The 27,559-nt window shown below is 35.3% G+C and overlaps 2 protein-coding genes across 2 annotated transcripts in view; one reads left to right on the forward strand and one right to left on the reverse strand.

Annotated features, from left to right (window-relative positions):
- Positions 1–1,970: 1,970 nt before the first annotated feature.
- Positions 1,971–4,147, reverse strand: LOC123668076 (piggyBac transposable element-derived protein 3-like). Its single transcript, XM_045601869.1, has 2 exons — positions 4,131–4,147; positions 1,971–3,886 (listed from the first exon to the last, which is right to left on the reverse strand). The coding sequence occupies exons 1-2, from the start codon at positions 4,145–4,147 to the stop codon at positions 2,071–2,073; spliced, it is 1,833 nt and encodes a 610-aa protein (XP_045457825.1). The 3' UTR covers positions 1,971–2,070.
- A 946-nt stretch (positions 4,148–5,093) lies between these two features.
- Positions 5,094–27,559, forward strand: part of LOC123668077 (lysosomal alpha-mannosidase-like) — a 51,007-nt gene continuing 28,541 nt past the window's right edge. The window contains exons 1-17 of the mRNA XM_045601870.1: positions 5,094–5,174; positions 5,868–5,970; positions 6,701–6,782; positions 13,130–13,315; positions 13,547–13,671; positions 14,671–14,751; positions 15,378–15,514; positions 16,189–16,322; positions 20,042–20,162; positions 20,547–20,654; positions 22,294–22,396; positions 23,183–23,273; positions 23,454–23,544; positions 24,811–24,928; positions 25,414–25,571; positions 26,487–26,558; positions 26,969–27,136. Coding sequence (XP_045457826.1) covers positions 5,094–5,174; positions 5,868–5,970; positions 6,701–6,782; positions 13,130–13,315; positions 13,547–13,671; positions 14,671–14,751; positions 15,378–15,514; positions 16,189–16,322; positions 20,042–20,162; positions 20,547–20,654; positions 22,294–22,396; positions 23,183–23,273; positions 23,454–23,544; positions 24,811–24,928; positions 25,414–25,571; positions 26,487–26,558; positions 26,969–27,136 — 1,959 coding nt within the window. The remainder of the gene's footprint in view (positions 5,175–5,867; positions 5,971–6,700; positions 6,783–13,129; positions 13,316–13,546; positions 13,672–14,670; positions 14,752–15,377; positions 15,515–16,188; positions 16,323–20,041; positions 20,163–20,546; positions 20,655–22,293; positions 22,397–23,182; positions 23,274–23,453; positions 23,545–24,810; positions 24,929–25,413; positions 25,572–26,486; positions 26,559–26,968; positions 27,137–27,559) is intronic.

The raw sequence follows: 27,559 nt of genomic DNA on the forward strand, positions 1-27,559 counted from the left end.
CTCGAGCTATAACATAATTAATAGCTCTTTTTGCAAGATAGTTACACTTTTATATTGTTTTAGGAGTTTACTCCTAATAATCGATTTTCATTTATTACTCCCGGTATGAAAAAAATGTGAGGAGGAAAACTACTGAACGAATGACCTCGTTACGTTTTTGTAAAACGTTGTTTACGTTGTTGTTTGATTCGCTTATTTGATATGGTATTCATCTTTTTCTTAACCTAGTAAGCCTTTTTTGTGCCTATTTACAGTCGATCTGAAGGAGTAAACTCCAGTCGTGCGTCGGAGCTGACACACACACTTTTTTAGCTTTTCTTTATTGGTGTGAGTTAACGTTTGAGTGTATTATTATTTTGAGCCGTGTGGTGTCGGCCGAGTAGAATAGCACCACCCCCTTTCTTCCCGTGGGGCTCGTAAAAAGCGACCGAGGGATAAACCTGGCTCAAAATCATCAGGGTCCTGGAGAAGGAAAACTTCATTTGAAACCCGGAATTTGGTCTCCGTCAAGCATTCATGGCATAGCTCTAAAATGCGAAAAACTCCTGCAGCCGCACTGGCTCCACACGTATCGACTCGTCGTTCCTGTGGGTCTAGCCAGTGAGGTCGAGAGGGTGGCGCAGAACTTAGGCAACTCTACGTTTTCCTGAAGAGTGTCCTAGGCGACACAGTGTCTTTCTGACACTGTCTAAATCGTCTGCAATAGACGGATTAAGGTCAATGATAATGATTATTATTAATTTCATTCTACTACTAATTAGAAAGTAAATACAGAGGTTGAAATTGAAACAAACGGATTCTTACAATTGTGTCGTGAATAATGAATGTTTAGGAAAAACGATCGTGTTGATATTAACGAGAAATCGAACCCAGGTCGTATTGAATTTGTAAAGTATCATTCACAATGCTAAATAAATTGGAGTGGATTTGGCTGAGCGGTGCGTAAATATTGATATTTGTGTTTGAACAAATATCTGTTTGCGATCTGGTATTTTTTCTTCAGGTACCTTGCTACCGTTTCTAAGAAGGTAAAGCTACTATTATAGACATTTGACAGCGATCGTTACGCGTGATATGGAATATATCAGCCAAGCCGCAATGGAGCGGCGCGCGGCGTAGTGGATTAAGCTTCACCTACACGAAAAAAGTGGCCTATGCCCAGCAGTTGGATATTAAAATTCCTTCTTTTTCTGGTGTTTGTCAAATACACACTTTGTTTTAAAACAATAATATATATTAACACGCTAAGGTTATGATGTTTGCCTCCATTTTTAGAAAAAACCTTACAATTACTTCACATAAATTATATATCATTTTATAGATAATTGCTTGCTCTACCGGCCTCCATAACTAAAAAATTTATTGATGTTTTTGTTTATGTAAATTAATTAATTATTAAAATTATATATATGACGGATTTTATTTTGAAACAATGTCAACATGATTGACGGAATACTTTTTTGTAATTTTGTAAAGTGTATGTGTAATAATTATTTATTATACTTATTAAGTACGATTTTTTTTTTCAAATTATATGTTCAAAAATACAAAAAGACACATACGTAACACTTATTCATAACCCTGCCACGAAAACTCACAAGAGTTTATCTGGACAAGCCGCCGCGTCGCATACCATCTTAATCTTAATATATATAAATCTCGTGTCACAATGTTTGTCCTCAATGGACTCCTAAACTATTTAACCGATTTTAATCAAATTTGAACACCGTGTGCAGTTTGATCCAACTTAACCCATATCATCCCAACCTTAGTAAAACAGGTCTAATTTTTATGAAAATAGGATTGGTGCGTGTTTATAGAAGTATAATTATACCCAAATATTTAAAAAAAATATATCTCATTTAGATTTTTAGTTTTGTAACCGTTCCAATAATGGAACACTAGGCTTATACATACATGTAAAATACTATTAGTGGCTACGGATTTCGTTTGGAAATAAAACTATTTTATTCACATTTTTTATTTATTGCACTAGTAAAAAATTAGATAAACTTACATATATTTTAAATCTTATAATTATTACGTAACAATCATTGTTAGATATATGTGTTATTCAGTATGAAAAAAAATGGAACATTTGCTATGTAATGCAACATTACATTTGATACACTTCATTGTTGTATTTTTGTGGCATAAACCACATCGTGTTTGTTTATTTTGTTTGTCAATTAGATGTCCTTTACCATCCAATCTAATATCATCGGGCACACGTTTTATTACTGCTAGTGAAGATCTAGGAGTTGACATGGTTGAAGTAGTAGGGGCTGAATCTTTCATCAGAAAGTATGTAGAGACAATATCTCTCGTAAATGATAAAAGATCATGTGGCGTACCGTTATGTTTTTTTGCAGCTGGGGATATTTTGTAAAGTTGGAAAGCATTATTGACTGCGACATTTAATGGAAACATGAGCAACTGCCAGTACCATCTCTTCAGACGAATCGCGATTCTATAACAACCCACATTTTGATCAAGTCGGTCCACGCCACCCATATATTTATTGTAATTTACAATGCAACGGGGTTGCTCAACGTCTTTTTTTTGTTTGTCGCAGTAACGTTTCACTTTACTTATAGGTGCAACACCACATTGAGTCGAGGCCACTGTGACAATGTTATTGTCATTATATCTTACAAGAGTGATGTTAGATAATGTATCTGTACATTGGTGATGACATCCTCTACTTGTTTTCTTCATTTCTTTTGGATCTTTCAAAGGTGCCTTCTCAGTTCGATTAGCTCGTATAGTCCCCGTTCCGTCGTGACCCATTTTTTGCAACTCGTCAAGAAGTGGTAGAGATGTAAAAAAGTTATCGAAATAAAAGCTGTAGCTACCTTGTGGCAATTTTGAGATAAGATCCAGAACCACTGAGGCACCAACACCTAATTCAGGATGAGTATTTCCGGTACTAGCTCCCTGATAAAGCTCACCGTATATTAAATAGCCCAGCCGCGTACAAATGGACCAATTTTTGTAACCAAAGCGAATGGGCTTGCCATGTATGTGCTGTTTGGTTCCATGTTTACCATAATATGGAATCATCGATTCGTCGATGCTCAAGTTTTTATCGCCAGGATAATATTTTATCCACCTAGCATTGAGCAGGTTCCATAAAGGACGTACTTTAGCAAACTTATCATTACGGTCAAGATTATTATTATCAGCAACATGGAAATAACGCAATAACTCTTCAAACCGATTTCTTGACATAAGAGCTGCAATTGTTGGAAAACTGCAGTCAACTTTTTGCTCCCAATACATTCTGTATCTCGATACACTATTATATCCAGACAATAATAAAATAGCAATAAAATGTTTTATATCTGTTGTTGAAACTCGAAATCCATGTTTCCCTTTTTGTATTCCATTTTTCTCTGTTTCTGATCGGAGTAATTCAAACACCTCTTCATCATAAAAAAGTTCGAAAAACTGAATAGGATTTCGAAGGTTTTCTAAGAAATCTGGTTCACAGTGCTCTTTTCCAGCCTTTTCTGGAATATCTACAAACCTCCACTTTCTTGTGACTTCAACGCGTCTTCTTTTTGGCGGAGGCTGTGTCACTGACGACGAGCAGCTGGGCTGTGGAGACTGCGTCACTGACGATGTGGAAGGTATTGGGTCCACTTTAGCTTCATCTCCAACGAGCTCATTCACTACGGTAGATTCAGTATGAAACGATCTGGTGACCCGAAGTTCAGCTTCTGCAAGTAATTGATGTCTTGACAAATTATTTATACTTGCAAACTCTTCGTCACCACTGTCTTCGTCGCTATTTTGCCAATTATCAGGAGGTGTGATGAAAATATCAGCGGAAAACACATCGTCATCTTCTTCTAAATAGGAGATTATTTGATCCACATTTAATCTGCAATAAAATAATACCACAATTTTGATGCAATACTGACAAAGTATAAATCTCAATGTATAAAAATTACATGTGCGTATGTTCCTACTGCTCAAATAATGGAACGGTACATTACCATCACACTTACCCACAAATAACAACTTTTATTTGTGAAAACGTATTATGACACGATATAACAATGATACAACATGTGCATAAACCATAAATATTCAATAGTGTACTACAAAACATTATAGTTACTTACTTTTTTCTGTTTGCCATAATTTCCACTAAAAACTTTCAAACAATAATAGGTTTATGGATAGAAAAAACCGCGCGAAGAGAAATGACATTTATACAACTGATAGCTAGTATTGTTAGTAATACCAACATAAAAATATTAATTTAAAGATGCATTCAGAAATTCAAATAAAAAATAAAAATGTAACCGTTTTAAAAATGGAACACTGGGATAATAAGAGTTAAAAGATAGGCTATATTTTATTTTGATATATTATGTTATTATTCAGAAAAGAATAAGGTGATACGAAGTTCGCCAGGTCAGCTAGTATAGTTATATAAATCTCGTGTCACAATGTTTGTCCTCAGTGGACTCCTAAACTATTTAACCGATTTTAGTCAAATTTGCACACCGTGTGCAGTTTGATCCAACTTAAAAGATAGGCTATATTTTATTTTGATATATTATGTTATTATTATATTTCAGAAAAAAATAAGGTGATACGAAGTTCGCCAGGTCAGCTAGTATTATCATATATTTATACCGTACCGTACCATATTATAGCAATAATATTCCTACGGATAGTTTAATATTCGTATAGCTAGTTGAATAATAATTGCTAAGGAGGACTTAAAAAATTAACTCAACTGTAAACTTGCCTTAAATAACTGTACGATTACGTGATTCTGAAATGTGCAATTAGTTCACTTGTACCCCTACATAGAGATTTGTTACAAAAGTTAAGTGTACATTTATTAATACATTAATAGATTGTGATTTAGTAAATAAATATTTAACATTGAAAACGTTTCTTTAATAAAATTAATAAATAAAAATTGACCCTGACTTACAAGAAACTTAAAAATTTGTGTTTAAAAAAAATTATGTCTTATTTAAAAATATATATATAGTATTATGCAGTTTTAAGTGCTTGTCTTAAGTGTATAACAAATCTAAGATTTTTAAGAAGTTTATTACAAAACTACAATGTTATTAAAACATATAATTATTATAATTTTTATACACAAAAGCGATATAACAGCAAAGACTACCGAATGTGGATATAAGGTAATATATCTTCATTATATTATTTTTCTATCTTACTTTATTATCCAAAAATTGTTTACAGGAACCAGTATAGGTATAATAGTTCATCTTTGTATATAGTCGGTCACCGACCGGCCTGCCCAGCGTGGTGACTATGGGCAACACACATGAGTTCACGCAAACTTGTGCAGGCCTATGTCCAACAGTGGACTGCGATAGGCTGAAGTGATGATGATGATAGTGATTGTATATAGTACGTATATATCTTCTAATTAGTGATGATTATTAACTACTCTATGGAAAAAAATCAAAAACATGGACAAATACAGAACAAATTCTCATACCGAGTTATTCGGTATAGGGTAACCGAATTCAAAAAAAGAAAGGTTACTCAATTCGAACGTATATATATATATATATATATATATATATATATTTTTTTTTTTTTTTTTTTTAACTGTATGTTCGGAGATCGTCGCTTATGAACCGATTTTGATAATTCTTCTTTCGTTGGAAAGAAAATATACCAAGGATGGTAGCATGATAAGGAAACTAGGATCTGATGATGGAGTCCCAGAGGAATCGAGGGAAACCCTCGAAAATCGTAGTGACGACTAGTGCGTTTGTTAATTTTTTTTCGTCAACTTGTCTATGTAATTGAAGTCGGTTTTTTTTTCGTTAAGACAATTATTGGATATGTTACTCACTTTACAGCAATGTCCTATCACGAGGGACGGAGCGCTGAATGTTCACATCATACCGCATTCACACATGGACGCCGGTTGGGTGAAGACTTTCGATGAGTATTACTTTGGCAGTAAGAATGTTTTCATTAATTTTATTCCATATATCTGAACTAAACTTAATAAATCTGTTAAAGTCCCACCTCTGGGATGAGTGGTGCTCCATATAGGAGAAAGTATTATATGTGTATATCTATTGCTGTGTGGTTACGACAGTTAGAATATGGCCACCCTCTCTCTTCCAGTGGGTGTCGTAGGAGCCGACTAAGGGATAACACAGTTCCACTACCACCTTGGAACTTAAAAAGCCGATTGATGGCGGGATAACCATCCAACTGCTGGCTTTGAAATACACTGGCCGAAGACGGGCAGCAGCGTCTTCGGCGCAACCAAGCCAGCCCTGCGGTCACCAACCTGCCTGCCCAGCGTGATGACTATGGGCAAAACACATGAGTTAACGCCATTTTTGGCGCAATAGAGTCGGCAATGCGCTTGCGATGTTTCTAGTCTTGCAAACATCTATAAACAACGGTAATCGCTTACTACCAGGCGAGCGGTACGCTTGTTTGCCGACCAAGTTATATAAAAAACGTGGTAAGTTTTGTGGGTGCGTTGCCAGCCTCATTGAAACCCCCCGCTTGAAATCCCCAAGTTCCTAGTGCGACATAATCTGGTACTGGGTCTGGAGACAGACTACATAAGTATCAAAACCCTATCTGGGATCAAATCCACAAGTAACACATCTGGTAGCCGCTTTGATTGCGAGAAATAATCAATCAAGTAATATTTTACTAATATTTTCAGCTAAGAGCAGCGTCAGTTCAGCGAATGTACAACTCATATACCATTCGGTACTGTCAGAACTTCTGCATGATAAAAGGAGGAAGTACGTATTTTATTGGATTATTCAGTTTTTAAAAATTAAGTGCAATGTCCTCTCTAAAAATTTTATATTTACACTAGCGGCACACGTTGCTCTACCCGGAAAACAGCTACCAAAATTGATTGCTTACATACTGATAGCAGCGCCACCTACTAAGTCCAACTGAGATAAAAACTACCCTATCTCCCAAGTTGTACCAAAAATTGGTTCAGTATTTTCGGAGTTTATCTGGAACATACATTGGGAAAAGAAAATTTATATATATAGTCATTGTTAAGGAACGTCTCACATCTTGCGTTGCAACTCTTGGTTCACATCGTGTGGTCCGCACTTTAATTTATCGGTCATCGGTGTGAAGTGTTTATAAACTGTGAGTGCAATAGACAATCAGTGATGTGACAGAACGTTAGGTATATAAGACAGTGATTTGACATTTGAACTCTCTTTCCCTTACTTCTTCTCGTCGTGCGAAGTGTTTGCGTAATATTGTAATTTGCAATACAGAATTGTTTAATTTCTCATATCTTTCATTTTCAACCATTTCAACGAACAACAAATTAGTAAATACAAGCAGCAAAGCAATGCAAGAAACATTTGGCGCCCGAACAGGGACTTCAAAATCAACCCAGGATCACCGGAACACATGGCCGACATCTTGGATCGAGCAGTGACGCGGCTAAAGCCTCACCTCGCAACCATGATAAGATAAGTGCCCAAACCATGATCCCCAATCCTAATCAATCCTAATCGATCCTAACCTTTTTCCAAATTATTTTTCCTTATTTTTAACAATCATGATTACCAATCCTAAATCCTAATCCATCCTAATCTCCTAAATTTACATTTCTTTTTTTCCTATTTCCATTTATATTTCAAAATTAGCATTCTGCTATTGCAAATTTACAATGATTTTTGGTTTAATTTCTTAATTGCCGTACTACATTCAACAAACATGTGTTCTTATATTCAATTTTCTTGTTCGAATTTCTTCATTTAATACAAATTTACAATAATATTTTTCAACTTAACCTCTAAATTTCTTTCATCAATGCATTAAAATTAATATTTCACAATAACTTTTTATTCCAAATTTCTTTCATTAAGACATTAAATTTAATATTTTATAACAGTAGTTTTTAATTTACTTGCATATTATTTTCCAAATTTACTTTAAATTAAATTTAATGTTTTATATTACTAGTTTAACCGCTTCAGATTTTTATTTCTTTACTTCAAGGTGTGTCACACCTAATACAAATGTTTTCCATACATTATTACAAATGTTTATTCAATACTTCATTCAATTTAATTACATTTAACTTTTCTAAATTCCATTACTTAATACAAATTAAACTTAATATTTTATTATATTAGATTTCGAGTCAACAGCATCAAATTTTTTATACAACTACGATAATACAAATGTTTATTCAATACTTAATTCAATTTAATTACATTTAACTTTTTCTAAATTCCCTTACTTGATACAACATTAACTTAACAACATAATTCAATTCATTTCATAGGTTGATTCAATTCATTTCAAAATTAATTCAATTCTAAAGGCGATATTGAGCCTCAATCCTATTTATTGTGCGATGCTTAGACGATTTGGCCGACTATTTCAGCGTTGCGGTACATGAAGCGCACCAACGTGGTTGGGGCTTCTGCCATCTTGTCTTGCCGCTACGCGCCTGTCTTCTATGTGTCGTCTATTGAGGAGCTTCAGCTAAGACATTTGCATCATTTCATTTTATTTTCTTTTCTTTTTTGAGGTGTCTTGTAATTAATTAATTTAAATTCAAATAACTTTAGTATTAATCCAGTTCATATTCATATACAAATACAAATAACTTTAATATTATTCATATACAAATAATTTTAGTATTATTCTAGTTCATACAGTTTTCTATTTTCAATAATTACAAAAATATTTTCTATCTATATTTTTCACAATGTCCGAACCTTCAGTATCAACTATTGACAAAGAATCCGGGATAAAGGTTTTAATTGTAAAGCGCAGTTCTATAAAAGGACAAATTACTAAATTCAAAAACTATTTAGACAAGATTACAAGGCAATCTCAACTGACGGGTATCGAAGTCGCTGAGCTTTCACTGAAGCTCAGTCGCTTTGAGAATCTGTCCGCTAAATACGATGAGCTGCAAACTCAAATTGAACTGATAAATTCTGACAATTTAGACGAAGAGCTCGATGAGCGTGAACGCATTGAGCAAGATTTCATATTATGTACCGCGATGGCAAAAAATATCATTGAAGAACAAAATGAATTAAAGAATTTAGAACAGGATAAGAGACGTCGTGAGTCCTTATTCCAAGATGCTCAATGTGTTCGCGATCATAATAATGAGAATTTTATAACCTTGCCGCAAATACAAATTGCAAAGTTTGATGGTTCGTTCTTCCGTTGGTTAGAGTTTCGAGATACTTTTAATAATTTAGTTCACAACAATAGCCGCATTTCATTGATTCAAAAGTTTCATTATTTAATTTCTTATTTGGAAGGCGATGCAGCTCGGGTAATTTCAAACATTGAGGTTTCCGCAGCCAACTATAATAGCGCTTATCAATTACTTTATGAACGTTACAATAACAAAAGATTACTTGTAAATTATCACATTAAATCATTATTCAATATTGAAAAAATAAACCGCGAATCGGACACTTCATTACGCTCTTTAGTCGATCATGTTTCAAAAAATTTACATGCTTTAGCTAACCTAGGTCAACCTACTGATCACTGGGACACGTTAATTATACATTTGGTTTCATCTAAACTCGATACGCAAACACTTGTTAAATGGGAAGAGCAACGCAATAGTTTAGGTGAAATTCCTAGTTTAACCGAATTCAATAAATTTTTGATTGATAGGGCTTATGTTCTTGAATGTACGCGTCACAATAAGAATGATCAAGGTTCTAGTTTTCATAATAACATTTCAACAAATAACAATAGTAAAATGCAACATTCAAGGCCTGTCAATTATCATAATCATTATAATCATCACATTAAGCGTGATCGACCAATTTCAAATTCATTTATTGCTATAAATCAAAAGGACAATAGCACTTTGTCTAGGTGTATTGTCTGCAATCAAAATCATAGGATTTATGATTGCCAAATATTCATATCTAAATCCAGAGAGGATAAATTAAACGATATTTCCAAGTACAAATTATGTATTAATTGTTTAAGGCAGGGTCACTCTTTAGTCGAATGTCGAGTAGGGCCATGCAAAATATGCAAGAAACAACATAATACTCTATTGCATCCAGTTGACGAACCAAAGGTCAACAGTGCCTCTGGCGAAGTCTCTGAAACTATAGTAAACTTTTCAAACAAAAATTCAAATAAAGTTTTATTGACTACTGCCCAAGTATACATTTTGAATCCAATCACTAAAGAGCCTCTTAAGGTACGGGCCTTGTTGGATTCAGGCAGTCAGTCATCCTTCATTTCAAAATCTCTTCAACAAAAACTTGCAATTCATTCAAATCCAATTTCTACAAATGTTATTGGTATCGGTCACTCAGATAAACAAACAAAAGAAAGCTGTGTGATCCAATTAAAATCCATTTACAATAATTATAAGACTAAATTAAATTGTCTTGTGCTTGATAGGCTGATTGGGAATCTGCCTAAGGCACCTATAAATATACAACAATTAAACATACCATCGCACTTGCATTTAGCTGACCCCGATTTCAATCAGCCAGCTCCTATTGATATACTAATAGGAGCCGATCTTTTTTGGCAACTCTTGAAGAATGAACGTATTTCTTTAGGTGCAAACAAGCCTACATTACAATATTCCAGTTTCGGTTGGTTGATTGGTGGTCCTATTTCATATCAAGCTAAACAAGTGTTTTGCAATAATTCAGTTATCAACGATAACCTCCCAAAGAAAAACAAAATTAACAATTTACTAGCAAAATTTAGGAAGCTAGAAAGGCTTCACCAAAAAACTATTCTAAGCGAAAAAGAATTAGCCTGTGAGAACCACTTTCGGTCTCACACTTCACGGCTTCCTTCTGGCAGGTCTAGTGTCAGACTTCCATTACGCAATTCACCTGATTGTCTAGGTGAAACATATAACTTAGCAAAAAGGCGATTATTCAATTTAGAAAAACGTTTCAAAAAATATACTTCATTAAAATCTCAATACATACATTTCATGAGAGAATATCAAAATTTAGGCCATCCGTCGGAATCTACAGTTGCTTTACCAGATCCTTCTTATTTTTGTAATCATGCTGTCTTTAAAATATTTAATTAATCTACTAAGCTTAGGGTCATATTTGATAGTTCCGCTTTCTCTTCTTCTGGTTTTTCAATCAATGTTTGCTAATGGTTGGATAACACAACATTCGGGATTCTCTTTTCTCCATATTAATTCGAGTTAGTTACGGTTGATTTATGGAGAGAAGATGAGTCCCTACCAATCAAAGCAATGCCACTAAATACTGTCACTTGCTGTACCGCAAGTGCCAGCTATTTAAGTACGCGATGTCTAGGGCAGATAGGAGATGAATGCGACGATAGTTTTATCAAAATTATTATACAAAAGGATTTTTATGTAGATGACCTATCTAAAGATGCCTTCATCATGATTTTTGCATAGATTTGTTTCGCGCCACGGTAGGCCAGCGGACATCTATTCCAATAGCAAACGCAATTTTGTAGGAGCGGCAAGAGAGCTCAGTAAATTCACCGATATACATAACATCGCGTTAACTGAATTTACAGCTCAGCAAAGCATCAAAATTTAAATTCATTGTGTCTTACGCTCCTCACTTCGGCGACATATGGGAGGCCGGTGTGACCGACAAAACATCATATCAATAATACATCACACAAACAAACATATATATAATATATAAACGAGTCATGGGAATTCTCATTTAACTTTTGAAGAAATTTTAACTTTTAAAGCAATTCTAACTTTGTTTGCACAAGTGGAGGCTATTCTGAATAGTCGTCCCTTGTGCCCATTATCCATGTTCCCTTGACGATTTCCTTTTCCTCTCCCCAGGGCACTTCTTAATCGGAAGACTACTAAATGAGCTGCCGGCTCGCGCCTTGGAGAATGAAAGGGAATCACAATTAAAACGCTACGCACGTATCAAGCAAATCAAACAAGACTAAGCTAAAGGTTGGAGACCTGCCACCTTTATATTGGAGTACTGGATGCCAGTAGCCAGACTATATCCGGGGCCAGACGGGAGCTCTCGCGTTCGGCCCACTACAGGCTGTTATCGCCGCCCTCTGGTTCGCCTCTCCCCCTTGCTCGACAATGAACACACAAAGTTGAAGAATATTGATTCTTCAACGGGGGGAGTATGTTAAGGAACGTCTCACATCTTGCGTTGCAACTCTTGGTTCACATCGTGTGGTCCGCACTTTAATTTATCAGTCATCGGTGTGAAGTGTTTATAAACTGTGAGTGCAATAGACAATCAGTGATGTGACAGAACGTTAGGTATATAAGACAGTGATTTGACATTTGAACTCTCTTTCCCTTACTTCTTCTCGTCGTGCGAAGTGTTTGCGTAATATTGTAATTTGCAATACAGAATTGTTTAATTTCTCATATCTTTCATTTTCAACCATTTCAACGAACAACAAATTAGTAAATACAAGCAGCAAAGCAATGCAAGAAACAGTCATATAATTTGTAAGACAAGTTATGAAGACCAAAAAAATTTGTTGAATTATTTACTTTATAAGCATAAAACTGACATTAAATTACAGTACAGTAAGCGTCCGCCTCTAAGCGTCTCATTGTAGGACTAATGATCGTCCTAACATGAAAATAAATAGATTCATACAACAATACGGCACGCTCCACTATGGCGAAGCATTGCAAGTTCGTTGCCAATCCTAGCCTTAACTCTCCCCAGAAGTTTTGACTACCTTACTCACCGTAGGAACACAAAACTACTCGAAAACAATTTTATTTATCTGTGATCTTGTGTAAAGTTGAGGTTCTTCCCCGATCGGGTTGCTCCAGATTTTGAGCAGGATATTTCGTATCGTGTCCTGTCTAAAAAACTGTTGTTTTACATATTATATCAACTTTATAATCTAAATTATCTGGTATGATATGGACCAAAATAATCTAGGCTGGCTAGATCACCGTTACAGTTAAAGAGATAGGCATCCGTATCGAATCAAATACCTAATCAATGACCTCGTTACCTAATTTTAACTTCAGTGATTTCACGCGTTTCAGTTTAAGCCCGAGTTTTTTATGCTTTTAAGCGCATTATGTTATCTGAAATAGATTTAAATAACAAGAAATTGAAAGACTTTTAATTTTTGTTTTTAGATTCACCTTCTCAGAAACAGCATATTTCTGGCGCTGGTGGAAGGAACAGCGCGGAACAACTCGGGCTACATTCAGGTCTCTGGTCGCCGAAGGTCGAATAGAATTTGCTGGTGGTGGCTGGGTGCAAAGTGATGAGGCTACTGTTGATTATTTGCAGCTTTTGGATCAGTATACTTGGGGACTGAGGTATTTTATTTTGGAATTATTATTATAATAATTAAAACATTATTATTAAGTACTAGCTTTCACTCGCGGCTTCGCTCGCATTGATGTGATTGATTGAAAAAGAAAAAAAAAATTGAAGAGTAGTGAATAGTAATCATGAGTAAATAACAATAAAAAACTTAATCCATCATACTATAAAAATTTGTAAGTTGTTATCATTATTTTTAATAAATAATTTTATTCCCTTTCCAGAAAACTTAACGACACTTTAGGTCCTTGCGGTAAACCTAAAGCAGCATGGCAGATAGACACATACGGACACACAAGGGAACACACTTCTTTGTTAGCACAAATGGGCTTCGATGGACTTTTTATAGGTAATCTTTATTAAATCCTGTTCCTATATTTCAATAAATTAGTTGATTCGCTTCCTAACCAAAAAACTCAGCCAGTAACATCCCATTGCTACGCATAGGCCTCTTTATCTATATAAGAGAAGGATTGTAGGTATATCCACCACGCTGATCCATACATAATAACAAACAAAACATGGCACCGACTGTGGTATTTTTTTTCCAATTTTCAGTACTGTATATAATGTGTCCAATAGTAAAATGGATGAAAAATAAATTTTAGAAATGGTCACTGAGGTAGGGTACAGCAGGAAATTTCCTGCTCAAAATATGGAGCAGCCCGACCGGGGTAAGTACCTTGACTTTACAAAAGATCAGAGCTAAATAATACAGGTTTCAAGCAGTAATACGTTCCTGTCTAAGTAAGGTGACCTGAGCTCTTGAGGAGGGTCGACAGTAGAGTCGGCAACTTGCTTGCAATGCTTTCACTGCTCCGGGTGTCTTTTTTTTATATCACTAGGTCGGCAAACAATCGTACGGCTCACCTGATGGTAAGAGATTACCGTAGCTTATAGACGCCTACGACACCAGAAGCATCGTAATCGCGTTGCCGACCCAATCCCCAATCCCCCAGGAGCTCTGGTCACCTTACTCACCAACAGGAACACAATACTGCTTAAAACAGTACTATTTAGCTGTGATCTTCTGCAAGGTCGAGGTACTACCCCAGTCGGGCTGCTCCATATTTTGAGCAGGAAATTCCTGCTGTGCCCTACCTCAGTTACGGTAATAGCATCATCAGGTGATCTGACGACGCTTGTTTATCGAGCTAGTTTTATAAAAAAAATTGGTATGCGTAAGATTACAATTCAATTGTATGTCTCCCGTAAATAGTGGATAAACAGGGAATCGGTGGTAGGGAAGAAGCCTTAAAACATAAACTTTGAATGTGAAGCGTTTATTTATTTATTTAGCCTGCCATATTAAATATTACTTTATATTTACAAGCCTCTTTTCTGATAGGAAGAGTAGAACATAGAGAGAGGGAAATGATGATTGAAGAAGATAAAATGGAGTTTATGTGGAGAGGCAGTGATATGCTTGGTAAGTCGTAATAAAAAGATAAGTAAAATAAAGTTTTATGTTATTTTTGTTAAGTCTGAGAGTTGAGAAAGATGTCCAAGTAGACTAGAAAAGCCCAGTACTTAGGTTGTTTTCAATCATTTTAATTAATCACATCATCATCACTTCAGCCTATCGCAGTCCACCGCTGGACATAGGCTTCGACAAGTTCGCGCCAGAAACGGCGTGAACTCAAGTGTTTTGCCCATAGTCACCTCGCTGGGCAGGCGGGTTGGTGACCGCAGGGCTGGTTTTGTCGCACCGAAGACGCTGCTGCCCGTCTTCGACCTGTGTATTTGAAAGCCAGCAGTTGGATGGTTATCCCGCCATCCGTTGACTTTTTAAGTTCCAAGGTGGTAGTGGAACTGTGTTATCCCTTAGTTACCTCTTACGACAACCACGGGAAGTGAGGGGGTGGCTATATTCTTTATATTATATTTCCGTAGCCACACAGCTTTGTTAATATAATAGAGATAATATTACAGTTAATATCATAGTATTATAAATACTATTCCTGTATTTCATAAAAATACTGGCAATCAGATACTTTTTTTAGCATTTCAAGTGATAATCGCCGCTTATGAAGTTTATATACCGAATTATTTCAGGTAAAATGTGTGACATAATGACACACACTATGTATAATCTTTACAACGCACCAGAAGGATTTTGTTTCGACTTCCTCTGCAGTGATGAACCCATTGTCGAAGATCCCGACAGCAAAGCCTATAATGCTGACAAACGAGTAAGTTTAGAAATAAAAATTTCAGAGGTGAATATTAATTTTAGGATTCATGTGCCCAATAATAAAAACTTGTCCTGCAACTTGTTTTGACATAATACCTTTTTAGGGTTCCGTACCCAAAGGGTAAAAACGGGATCCTATTACTAAGACTTCGCTGTCTGTCCGTCCGTCCGTCCGTCCGTCTGCCTGTCACGGTAACGATAGCTTGACAGTTGAAATTTTCATAAATATATTTATATATTCCTGTTGCTGCTGTAACAACAAATACTAAAAACAAAATAAAATATATATTGGCTTAAATATATAAATGGTAATAGGTAGGCACTTGAAATATTCACAAAATACTTAATTGTATATTTACTTTAATAATAAATAATAACATTAAAATAAAAAAATATTTAAATATTTTACCTAGTCAAATATTTAGTACGGAACCCTTCGAGCGCGAGTCCGACTCGCACTTGGCTTGTTTATTATTCTTCAAAAATAGGAATGACCATTTTGCCAATATCACGTAGAATTGAAAATACATTAAAACCTTTTTTCAGGTTCATTCGTAACATTCAATTGACTTTGGGATCTTGACCGCACAAAATTCCCTTTTCAAAATCTTCTCCATTTGGTGTGTAATTAGCTAAATCGATGGTGCCACATTAACTCGAACTTATTTTTAGGTAAATGACTTTATAACACAAATCGAACGCCAAGCGAAGTACTACGACCACGACAACATCATGGTCACGATGGGGGGAGACTTCACGTACCAGAGCGCAGCGAATTGGTTTATTAACATTGACAAATTGATTAAGTAAGTATTGGTACATGTTGATATGACTAAATTTATGTTAAAACGCAGTTTAAATTAAAAGAGTAACTGCGGAGTTTCTTTTCAATTCTTCTCTGCAGAATCCACATTCCGAATCGGTGGTAACTTGACTTATCAGTCGAGTTTTTTTTTAAAATTTATTTGTATTATGATTTTTGTAATTGACATTATTTTGACTTTCGTTAAGTGTGTATATCACCCTATGACGAAATAAATGTTTTCATTTCATTTCAATTCATTTCATAACTATAATTAATTAATTACAACAAATATAATTATAATATGTAAAAAAAGGTTCAAATTGCTTTAAAGGCATTATCAAACAAAGTAATATTTGATTTGATTTATACCATATTCTCTGAAAACTGTATCATTATCTCGTCCTTCTTATAGCATATCCTTCTTTCAAATTTATACACAAACACAAAAGTTAGCGACGGTATAACTGATATTCCCTACCATCCTCACCATCAGGTGAGATCGCAGTCAAGCGCTAGTCTATATATTAAAAAAAATATATTCCATAGGTGCGTTGCCTTATCTTGAGAACGGGCAAACGAGTGAAGTTTAAATTTTAAAAAATGTGTGTGAGTGTATATATCTCGTGTATGTACAATTCGCACACGCAGAAGTGAAACTTCAGAAAAGTCATAGGAAAGTAGGTCGTTGCGATTTGTTCTGTCGGCGACGAACACCGTTTCGTTCGTTTCGTGACTCGGCAAACGTTGTCTTGCCGCTAAACGCTATTTAAAAATAGGGGTTAGTGGTAGAAGGGTGAAAATATAGGGTTGTATGTATTTTTCAATGCCAAATCATAATAAAATAAAAAATAAATAATTTATCTAATAATAAAGAATAAAAAAATTTGGGATGGACTACCCTTGACATTTAGGGGTATGAAAATAGATGTTGTTCGATTCTCAGACCTACCCGATATGCACACAAAATTTCATGAAAATCGGTCAAGCCGTTTTGGAGGAGTTTATCTACAAACACCGCGACACGAGAATTTTATATATAAGATTATTTAGCATAAACAAAAATTTTAAAAAAAGCCAGTCACCAACTAACTTCCTCAATTTTAAATCTAAACAAAGGAAACGCTTTTGGACTTTGATTAGTTTAGCCTCATTATCTTTTTTAATGTTTTTGTTTATGAGTAAATAGAAAAACGTGGAAAAACCTCGGAAGGAAGCAGATTTGTACAATTTTCAGAGTATTATCTGAAGCGTTCATTGAACCGTGTCATCATGCTCAAGTGCAGATTGACATTTGTTTCTAGATAACGGAAAAAAATCAAACTTGAAGTCACTCTACTGATTTTGTATAAATAAATAAATAGAATAAACTAGTAAATAATCGCTCCACATACAACGGCCCGTAGGATTTTCCCTGTATCTGGGGTCCGAAAAAACAGTACTTGAAGTATAAAGCCGAGCTGCAATAGAAACATCTGATCCATTTAGTTGAGTTCAGGGTGAATAAGAACGATGTATCATAAGTTTTTATTTATTAGATAACATTAAATATCAGATAGCTTTATCAGAAACTGATGAAGCAGATTCTTAAAGTATTTTTTATACAGCTAGGACAGCAAACAATCATATGGCTCACCTGATGGTAAGCGATTACAGTAGCTTAAAGACATTTGCAACACCAGAAGCATCTCAAGCACGTTGCCAACCCTATCCCTAATTTCTCCCAGGAACTCTGATCACCTTACTCAACACAGGAACACAATACTGTTTAAAAGCAGTATTATTTAGCTATCTGTACCGATCACCGATAATATTGATCTTTTAGGCATAAATATCTCGTCTAATATGAACTTCAGACAATGCATAGAATCCAAGGCAAAAATCGCCGGTACGAAACTTGGTATCCTCAATAAAGTCAGGCAGTACTTCACACCGGAACAGCTTCTCACTCTGTACCAAGCTCAAGTTCGATCGAGTATGGAGTACTGCAGTCACTTATGGGATGGCTCTGCCAAGTACCAGCTTGCTGCTTTGGAGTCTGTGGATCGACGCGCCAGAAGACTCATCGGTGATGAACCACTGGTTAACTCTAGACTACAAAGTCTTGAACATCGGCGCGAGGTTGCCTGTCTGTCTGTATTTTACAGAGTATATTTCGGAGAGTGTGCCCAAGAGCTGCACAATTTGGTTCCACCATCACCATTCTACCACCGAACCGCTAGGCATCGCTTGAGTGTGCACCGCTACGTGGTTGAAATCCCACGATCTCGCACTAAGCGTTTTGCTTCCTCTTTCTTAATACGCACCGCAAAAATCTGGAATGCCCTTCCGGCTTCCGTTTTTCCAAATAATTACAACTTGGGTATTTTCAAATCAAGAGTGAATAGGCATCTTCTAGGCAAGCGCGCACTATCTTAGGCTGCATCTTCACTTACCTTCAGGTGAGATCGCGGTCAAGCGCTAGTCTATATATTTAAAAAAAAAAAAAAAAGCTGTGCTTCTGTAAGGTTAAGGTCGAGGTACTACCTCAGTCTATTTCCCCAGGATATTTCTACCTCATTATTTATTTATTTATTATGCAATTAAATGGTACAAAATTATTTAAAAAATTATGAATAATAATAGTCTTCTGAGGATTATTATGATAATATAAAATAATGTGACAGTTCAAGATTAAGATTTAATTTAATATTTAGATCAAGGTAATTTTTTTTTATATAACTGAGAAAACAGTTTCATAAATGACGACACCGCGCTGGTGGTCGCGGGTTCGATCCCCGCTCACGACAGATATTTGTATTGGCTACTAGCTGACCCGGCGAACTTTGTATCGCCTAACACAAACTTTATCGTATGGTATTAAAGTTCAAATTGACTTTTAAGTATTATCACAAATCTTTTGTATGGGAGTATAGAAAAGTGTTGTTTTTAGACTTTTTCAGGAAATTTAATTTTTTTTTTAGAATTTTTCTCTCCGTAAGAACCATCCTCGTACTTCAAGGAATATTTTAAAAAAAGAATTAGCGAAATCGGTCCAACCGTTCTCGAGTTTTGCGCTTAGCAACACATTCAGCGACTCACTTTTATATTATAGATATAGATGTTTGTCGCGGTCTGGGCGTTTGTGCTTGTGTATTGTGTGTGTTCGGACCCAACACAGGAGAAAATCCTACTGGGAGCCAGTGTGTAGCGTTTATTTATTTATTATTTATTATTATTTATAAACAAATGAGAATTTTTTTTCTGTCACTAGGTCGGCAAACAAGCGTACGGCTCACCTGATGGTAAGCGATTACCGTAGCTTATAGACGCCTGCGACACCAGAAGCATCGCAAGCGCGTTGCCGACCCAATCCCCCCAGGAGCTCTGGTCACCTTACTCACCAACAGGAACACAATACTGCTTGAAAACAGTATTATTTAGCTGTGATCTTCTGTAAGGTCGAAGTACTACCCCAGCCGGGCTGCTCCATATTTTGAGCAGGAAATTCCTGCTGTGCCCTACCTCAGTTAATTTGATTTATATTATTATGGTTTTGCTACGCTTATTCAATCATTTTCGACTTATTAGCTTTCCATTCTTACAAACTGTCGTACGCGTTAAGTTTAAATAGTTCAAAATTATCCTCGGATCCATTTTTTTAATATTCCTACTGTAAGAATTAGTATAAAGTAGTATTGAGTATTAGACACTTTATTTTAAAACGATATTTCGTATTCGCAGTCACGTGACCACACACCCAGCTAACATCTCGGATGTAAACATATTTTATTCGACGCCATCTTGCTATTTGAAGTCCATTTACCTTTATGGGAGGAGGGATAAAGCACTTTATACGGAAAAGGTAAAGTATGTTTAAAGACTTTTTTTCCATACAATTAAACACACTGAAAAGATAATTTTTTATTATTTTAATAGTGAATTATCTTCTGTTGTATTTTTATTATTAAATGATTACAGTTCATAAACACTAGCAATTGATACAAAAATTTCAACTGATTTTCTTCCTCCACCCGATCTCGTTAAAAACTTCGCCTTTATACTATATACGACTTACGCAATATTATAGCCTAGTGTCACCATTTCCAGACAATCTAGAAAGTATACAGAGAGTTATAAATTTAAACGGAGCTAGTAATTTTACGATAAAGGCATAGTAAAAGAGATTAGGTAATACAAAGTTCGGCAATATTTCTCTTATGGCTGTAATAATAAAGACTTGTTTTAGGCTGATCATTTACCGTACGGCAGCGACGCTAACACTTACTGGACAGGCTTCTACACTTCAAGGCCCAGTCTGAAATATTATGTGAAAAGGGCACATGCTTTTTTACAGGTATATATTTCTCTAATACTAGCTATTACTCGCGGTATCACTCGCATTGAATTTTTTAAATAAAAAGTGTCTTATGCTACTTCTAATACCTCCAAAATATATGTACAAAGTTTCATGATGATCGGTTAAGTAGTTTTCGCGTGAAAGTGTAACAAACAAACTTACATTCACATTTATAATATTAAATAATAGGGATATACGCTTCAGCCGACGCCGCGTTGGCGCAACGGTTACAGCCATTGTACCTGTTGCTCTGGCGGTTGCGGGTTCGTTTGTATTGACCATACAGGTGTTTGCCGTGGTCTGGGTATTTGTGCAGTCCTTGTGGGTCTCCCCACTGTGCCTCGGAGAGCACGTTAAGTCGTCGGTCCCGGTTGTTATCATGTACACCTGATAGCGATCGTTACTCATAGTAGGGAATATATCCGCCGCGTACGCTTCAGCCTGTAATATCCCACTACTGGGCATAGGCCTCTTTCCCCATGTAGGGGAAGGATCATAGCTTAATCCACCACGCTGGTCCAATGCGGGTTGGCGGATAGATTATAATAGGGATATAATACAAATTAAAAACAGTTTAGAAATCTATATATATATAAATTAATGTTTGTCTGTATGTCCTTTATAGAATCGTAAACTATGCATTTGATTATGGCATGATCTTCCGCAAAGTGTCGTGCATGAGCCCACAAAGGTTTCTGAGTTGGTACGACCAAAAAAGAAAGCGTAGTAACGCGTGCAGGGTACAGTTAGTTATAAATATTACAATATTTTGGCTATGTACTTAATTAGGTAAAAGATTCATATATGGCTCCATAGAATCAAGCATTACTTAAATTTAATTATTTTAAGTAGTAAAAATAACTGATAAATAAATATGATTCGACAGCGGAATGTGGTTAAAAGTTAAAAACACACTACAGTTTCGTTTGGAGATAATGTTACTGGTGAGTATAGTTTAGTAAGTATAAATCACACTAAACTATGGGTAGTAGTGCTGCCTGAGATGGGCGGCGCTACGTCATGATCTGACGACAGTCCTCGGAGGGGACTCGTCACTGCCGAGCGTCATCACCGCGATGCTCGGCGACGATGAGTCCTGGACGGCGATGGTCTCCTTCTGCGAGACAGTAATGTCCCAGAAGGAAAATGACAAAAAAAAATGGGTAGTAGCGCTATATATAAGCGCTATATCCATTAATTACGTGAGCTATTTATTGATCAGTTTAGACTCCTCCCCCCTTTAGTGAGATTTTCCTGGACCCCCCCTTCCCCTTACGTGAGATGGACGTTTAGCTTAAAAATATTTTAAGCTTACTCTAAATCTTTTTATTTATTTCTTTTGAACGAAATGATAATAGCGATGAGATTTATTTTAGCCGTCAAAATGAACACTCAAAATATATTTTTTTAATATCTGTAATATTTTATATTTCTTGATGTTCAGGTGATATTTTCGATGATCCCCCCCCCCCCCGCGTTTAAATAGGATTTGGTGAGATTTAATTGGACCCATCCCCTCCTATTCTGAGCTCACGTAATTAATGGATGTCCCCTAAGTATATTGATTCAAAGTATAAAATAACTTATTAAAGGAAATAAACTACTTGACATACATACATGTGTTTGTAATCTCCAGGTCGTGAAACAACTGTCAGTCCTATCTCGAATGGGTGACTCGTATGAACTTCACCTGTTACGCCACGCAGTTGGTTTGGTGTTACACCATGATGCTATCACAGGTAAAGAAACATTTTAAATAAAAGTGTTAAATTCTACCATTGCTCAAGGTTTTTTTATTAATATGTCTCCCCTTTTCAATAAAGTGTGTACGTTTGAGCGAACACACTTTGATAGTGGTATAGGTCCGTCGAAGGCGTTTTGAAGATGTTTTCGTTAACTAAGTTATCTAAGTACTTTGCCTTAATAGTTACCAAGATGGACTAGTTCATACGAGTAATGGAATATCATACACACGAGATCAATAATACGAGATACTCAGCGTCTGATTACTGCGTAAAATCATCTAACGGCTATCAAATAAGATCAATAAATTTATAATTTAATACTGACAGCACACAAATCCTTCCTTTTTGATAAATATAAATCGTTGAATACCTATCTAAGAAGTGAAACTTATTGACGCACGCTTGACGTCGGTAATGAGCTGGTGAATGCGTGCGAGAGCATTGCGAAAAGTGTGATCGGGCGAGCTGAACGGAATATGAGAGGGAGATATAAGTTAGTGAAGATAGAAAGAGAAAGAGTTACGTTAAAGTTACGGGAAACTTTAACTTCAGTCGTGTGGTCTAAAGCACACATTTTTTCTCAAAAAGTATTTTTTTTAATATTTATTGTGTATTCAAAGCTGCCAAAAATAAAGCTAAGTTTTAAAAGTCATACTACAAGTAGGTATTTTATGTCCAAAAGTATTTATTTCATCTTACAGTGTTACAGTATCCATTTCGATGTTATATTTTATGTTATTTTGTCATTTTTATGTCATTTAAGAATAATATTGATTGTAGGAACAAGTCAACAGCATGTAACAAACGATTTCATAAGAATATTGTCTGAGGCTATCGAAGCTAGTACGAAAAAAGTCTCTCAACTTTTAAGGTCAGTTTTTTATTGTTTAACATTTTGTATATATTGTATATTGTACTGTGTGGCTACGGTACTAAAAAATATAGCCACACCCTCTCGATATTACAGGCTGAAACGATTTCAATTCAATATTAGTAAATGAGATCTTCTTTATATATGTTACATTTAAATGTCCATGTTATACAAATACAGTGTCCTAACACCTACATGGGGCGGAAGTAGACGACCCAAGAATAGTCAGCAGTTCATCACATGTCATCAACTTAACATAAGTCAGTGTAGAGTAAGTTAACTTAATTATTCGTACGATTTATTTTTGTGTTACCCACACATTAGGAAATTCTAAACAATTTTTTTTAAATATCATATCAAAAATCGACCGTTCCAGCGGGGATCGAATCTGCATCTCCGACGAGACCGAATATAAAATCATCATATCAAATATTTCGATCTAGTGGGTACATCGTTCCATAGCTTAATTGGCTAAAGAACCGGCACAGTAACACGGAGATGCAGGTTCGATCCCCGCTGAAGCGGTCGATTTTTGATATGATATTAAAAAAAATGTTTAGAATTACTTAATTATATTTACTTTTGGTAGCGCCAAAAGTATCATGTCTTTCAAAAATGTGATTTTAGTTAAAACATTCTACTTAGTTGCTGTAATACATATAACCGTTTATTTTGTTCGTAGCCACATTACCTTACATAACACATCCATTGTTATTGTTCTGTCATTTATTTATTACTACATTTTTAGTACAAATTTTTAAGTACATCTTAGATCTGTCGAAATCTACTAACACTTTAAATCCCACTAAAGCCTAAATGTGTAATAGTTTTGCAAAAAATAGAACATTACATTTTTTAAAATTCTAACTCCATATCTATTTATTTTATTTATTTATTTAAGGTGAATTTACAGTTATAATAATACACAATTATATAATTTTTTATTAATAATATTTTAATAATAATAAATTTGGCACAAAACCACAACCAATTACAAATTCACACAGATAGAATTATTATATATTATTAATTATTAATATATTCTCTGTAATTATCGCAAAACATAAGCTTCACTTGTAATTGATACATGTATTTATAATAAGCATTCCTTAGGGCTAATGTCACTTTTTTCGTCTTCTGTAGAACATTTAAATTATGTATGTTAAAAGTGTGCTGTGTGGCTACGGCACCAAAGAATATAGCCACCCCTCTCTTCCCGTGGGTGTCGTAAGAGGCGATTAAGGGATAACAAGGTTCCACTACCACCTTGGAACTTAAGAAGCCGACCGATGGCGGGATATTCATCTAACCGCTGGCTTTGAAACACACAGGCCGAAGACGGGCAGCAGCGTGTTCGGTGCGGCAAAGCCAGCCCTGCGGTCACAACCTGCCTGCCCAGCGTGGTGATTATGGGCAACACACATGAGTTCACGCATTTTTGGCGCGAACTTGTAGAGGCCTATGTCCAGCAGTGGACTGCAATAGGCTGGAATGATGATGATAATGATGACGATGTTAAAAGTACAATATTATTTAGTTCACAGAAACTCAAGAATCAATACTGCTCATCGTGTACAATCCTCTGAGCGTCAAAACATACTTCCACCTGCAACTACCAGCCATTGCCTTGCATTACTCTATACGCGATTACAATGGTATGTGAAATTTTGATTAGATTATTAGATAAATAACATTGTCAACGTATCAAACAACTATCAAATATTTAATTGCAAACAATGGCATGACCGATGAAATTAAGAACTGCTAATAATTCAAATAATTTTGGTTTAGTTGGCAATAATATGCGTTTAGATGAGTAAAAACAGATTTTATATCGAATAAAGGTATTAACATATCCGCCAACCCGCATTGGAGCAGCGTGGTGGATTAAGCTTTGATCCTTTTCCTACATGGGGAAAGAGGCCTATGCCCAGTAGTGGGATATTTCAGGCTGAAGCGTAAAGGTATTAACAAGAAAGAACTAAAAAGGCTATATTATAAGAAATAGTGAAAGATAAAATACGTATAAACAAAAATACGAAATCCTTTTTTAGAAAAACCTTTTTTTGAAGTCGCTTAAAAATCCGTATAAGACGACTAAGCATGGAAAATGAAATAGAATTGAATTTAACATCAACAGATGAAGAAGTGGAGTACCAACTGGTACCACTTCCGACAGCGGTCATCAACCTGCCAGGACGCACATCAAACAGTTTGCAAGAGCTATGTTTTGAAGCGGAAAATATACCGCCCCTTGGATTCACAGCTTTTTACATATCGCCCATACGAGACCAATTGGTAAGTTTATTTATGGTAATCAAAATTAAAATAATTGATAAACAAAACAAATCTGGAATATATATTTTTTTAGTATTAAAACCTTCTGTGGGCCTTAAGGAACATTCCAAAAAATAAGAAATTAGCCGAGTTGGTCGAACAATTCTTGAGTTACGCGCTTAGCAACATTCATTTTTATTTATATAGATTTATTATTAACTCGGAATAATTATGTTTGCTCGCAAACTAAAAAAAACCGACTTCAATTACATCGACGAGTGGTACAACGTAGATCGACGAAAAAATAGTCAAGTAACTACGCGTTATCACAGATTACTCAAAAAGTAGTTATCAGATTTCAATAAAATTTATATGTTTACAAACATCAGCTTTCGATTAAATTAAAAATTATTAAAATCGGTGTACACCCGGTAAGAAGTTATTGCGGATTTTCAAGAGTTTCACTCGAGTTCTCTGGGATACCTTCATCAGATCCTGGTTCCCTTATCATGGTACTAAACTAGGGATATCTCCTTTCCAACAAAAAAAAAAAAAAATTATCAAAATCGGTACATCCAGTAGAAAGTTATGCGGTATAATACAACGTAGGTCGACGAAAAAAGCGTCAAGTAAAAACGCATTATTAGATATAACTCAAAAAGTGGTTGTTAGATCTCAAATAAATTTAAATGGGACCAATTGACACACACCACCTTTCGATTAAAAAAAAATTTGTCGAAATCAGTCCACACGGTCAAAAGTTCTGATGTAACATACATAAAAAAAATACAGTCGAATTGAGAACCTCCTCCTTTTTTGGAAGTCGGTTAAAAAATGTTTAATAAAGGAGCAGGAAGAATTATGATTACAATATTTCCAGAAGTTACAATTATAGACTTTGAAAAATGTTGTCATGCACTAAAACATTTTTTTCAGGCGGAGGGTCAGTTTAAGAAAACACAAAATCAAGAAACAGAACAAGAGATAGTAGCTACAATTTCTAATGAGGTATAATATTATAATTACTTACAAATCTAATATATAAAATTCTCGTGTCGCGGTGTTTGTAGTTAAACTCCTCCGAAACGGCTTGACCTTCTCATGAAACTTTGTGTGCATATTGGGTAGGTCTGAGAATCGAACAACATCTATTTTCATACTCTTAAGCTATAAAGAGGGGTGGGGGGGATTAAGGGGCCTCTATAACATATATGACAAAACAACGTTTGCGGGGTTAGCTAGTAATTATATACTGATATATTTTTATTGTAGTGTCCCTTAGTTCTAACGCCCCCCTAGAGCTTAGAATAGTAATTTTAATGGGAAGTTTAAAATACAAGACTTGGACCGATTGTACCGGATCTACTAATGCTATTTCAATAGCGATATTTTCTCAAAGTTTCAATATTATATTACAGTATATAAAAGTAGCAATAAATAAATCTACTGGTCTCCTGGAATCCATCCAACATATCGATGGTATAAAGATCCTCATCAGCCAGAACTGGTATTACTACAGCCAAGGTCAGCAGGTTCTGCAGTCTGGAGCGTACAGCTTTAGACCTGGCAAAGACAGGCCTACACCTGTAAGTTATCTGTACTAATTTGTTTTTGAAGCTTTTTAAGTAAAAACTTTGATCGTATTTGACGAATTACTCTTGTGTAAGTTATCTAGAAGTAACATACATGACATATTTTATATATTTTCTTAGTAAAGTCTTAGAATTTAAGATATGCAGAAATTGGGGAAGGTCACTAGAGTCAATTTGAAGAGAAGGATTTTACAAACTACTTCTGCTTTGAAAAACCCTTGTTTAAATATTGTAGTATTATTAGTAGTATTAGCAGGCTTAAATCGTTAATTTACAAATTATTAATCCATAAAACTATTACAGTACTCAATATTACAAACTTGGTGGGTTTGGTTGGTAATTAGTAGATATTCTGTAATTGAAATAGTACGAGAATCTGAGATAGTAAGTGAAGGTTACCGATAATTAATTTTCGCT

This window comes from Melitaea cinxia, chromosome 30 (assembly GCF_905220565.1).
Source record: "Melitaea cinxia chromosome 30, ilMelCinx1.1, whole genome shotgun sequence".
Lineage (NCBI taxonomy): Eukaryota > Metazoa > Arthropoda > Insecta > Lepidoptera > Nymphalidae > Melitaea > Melitaea cinxia.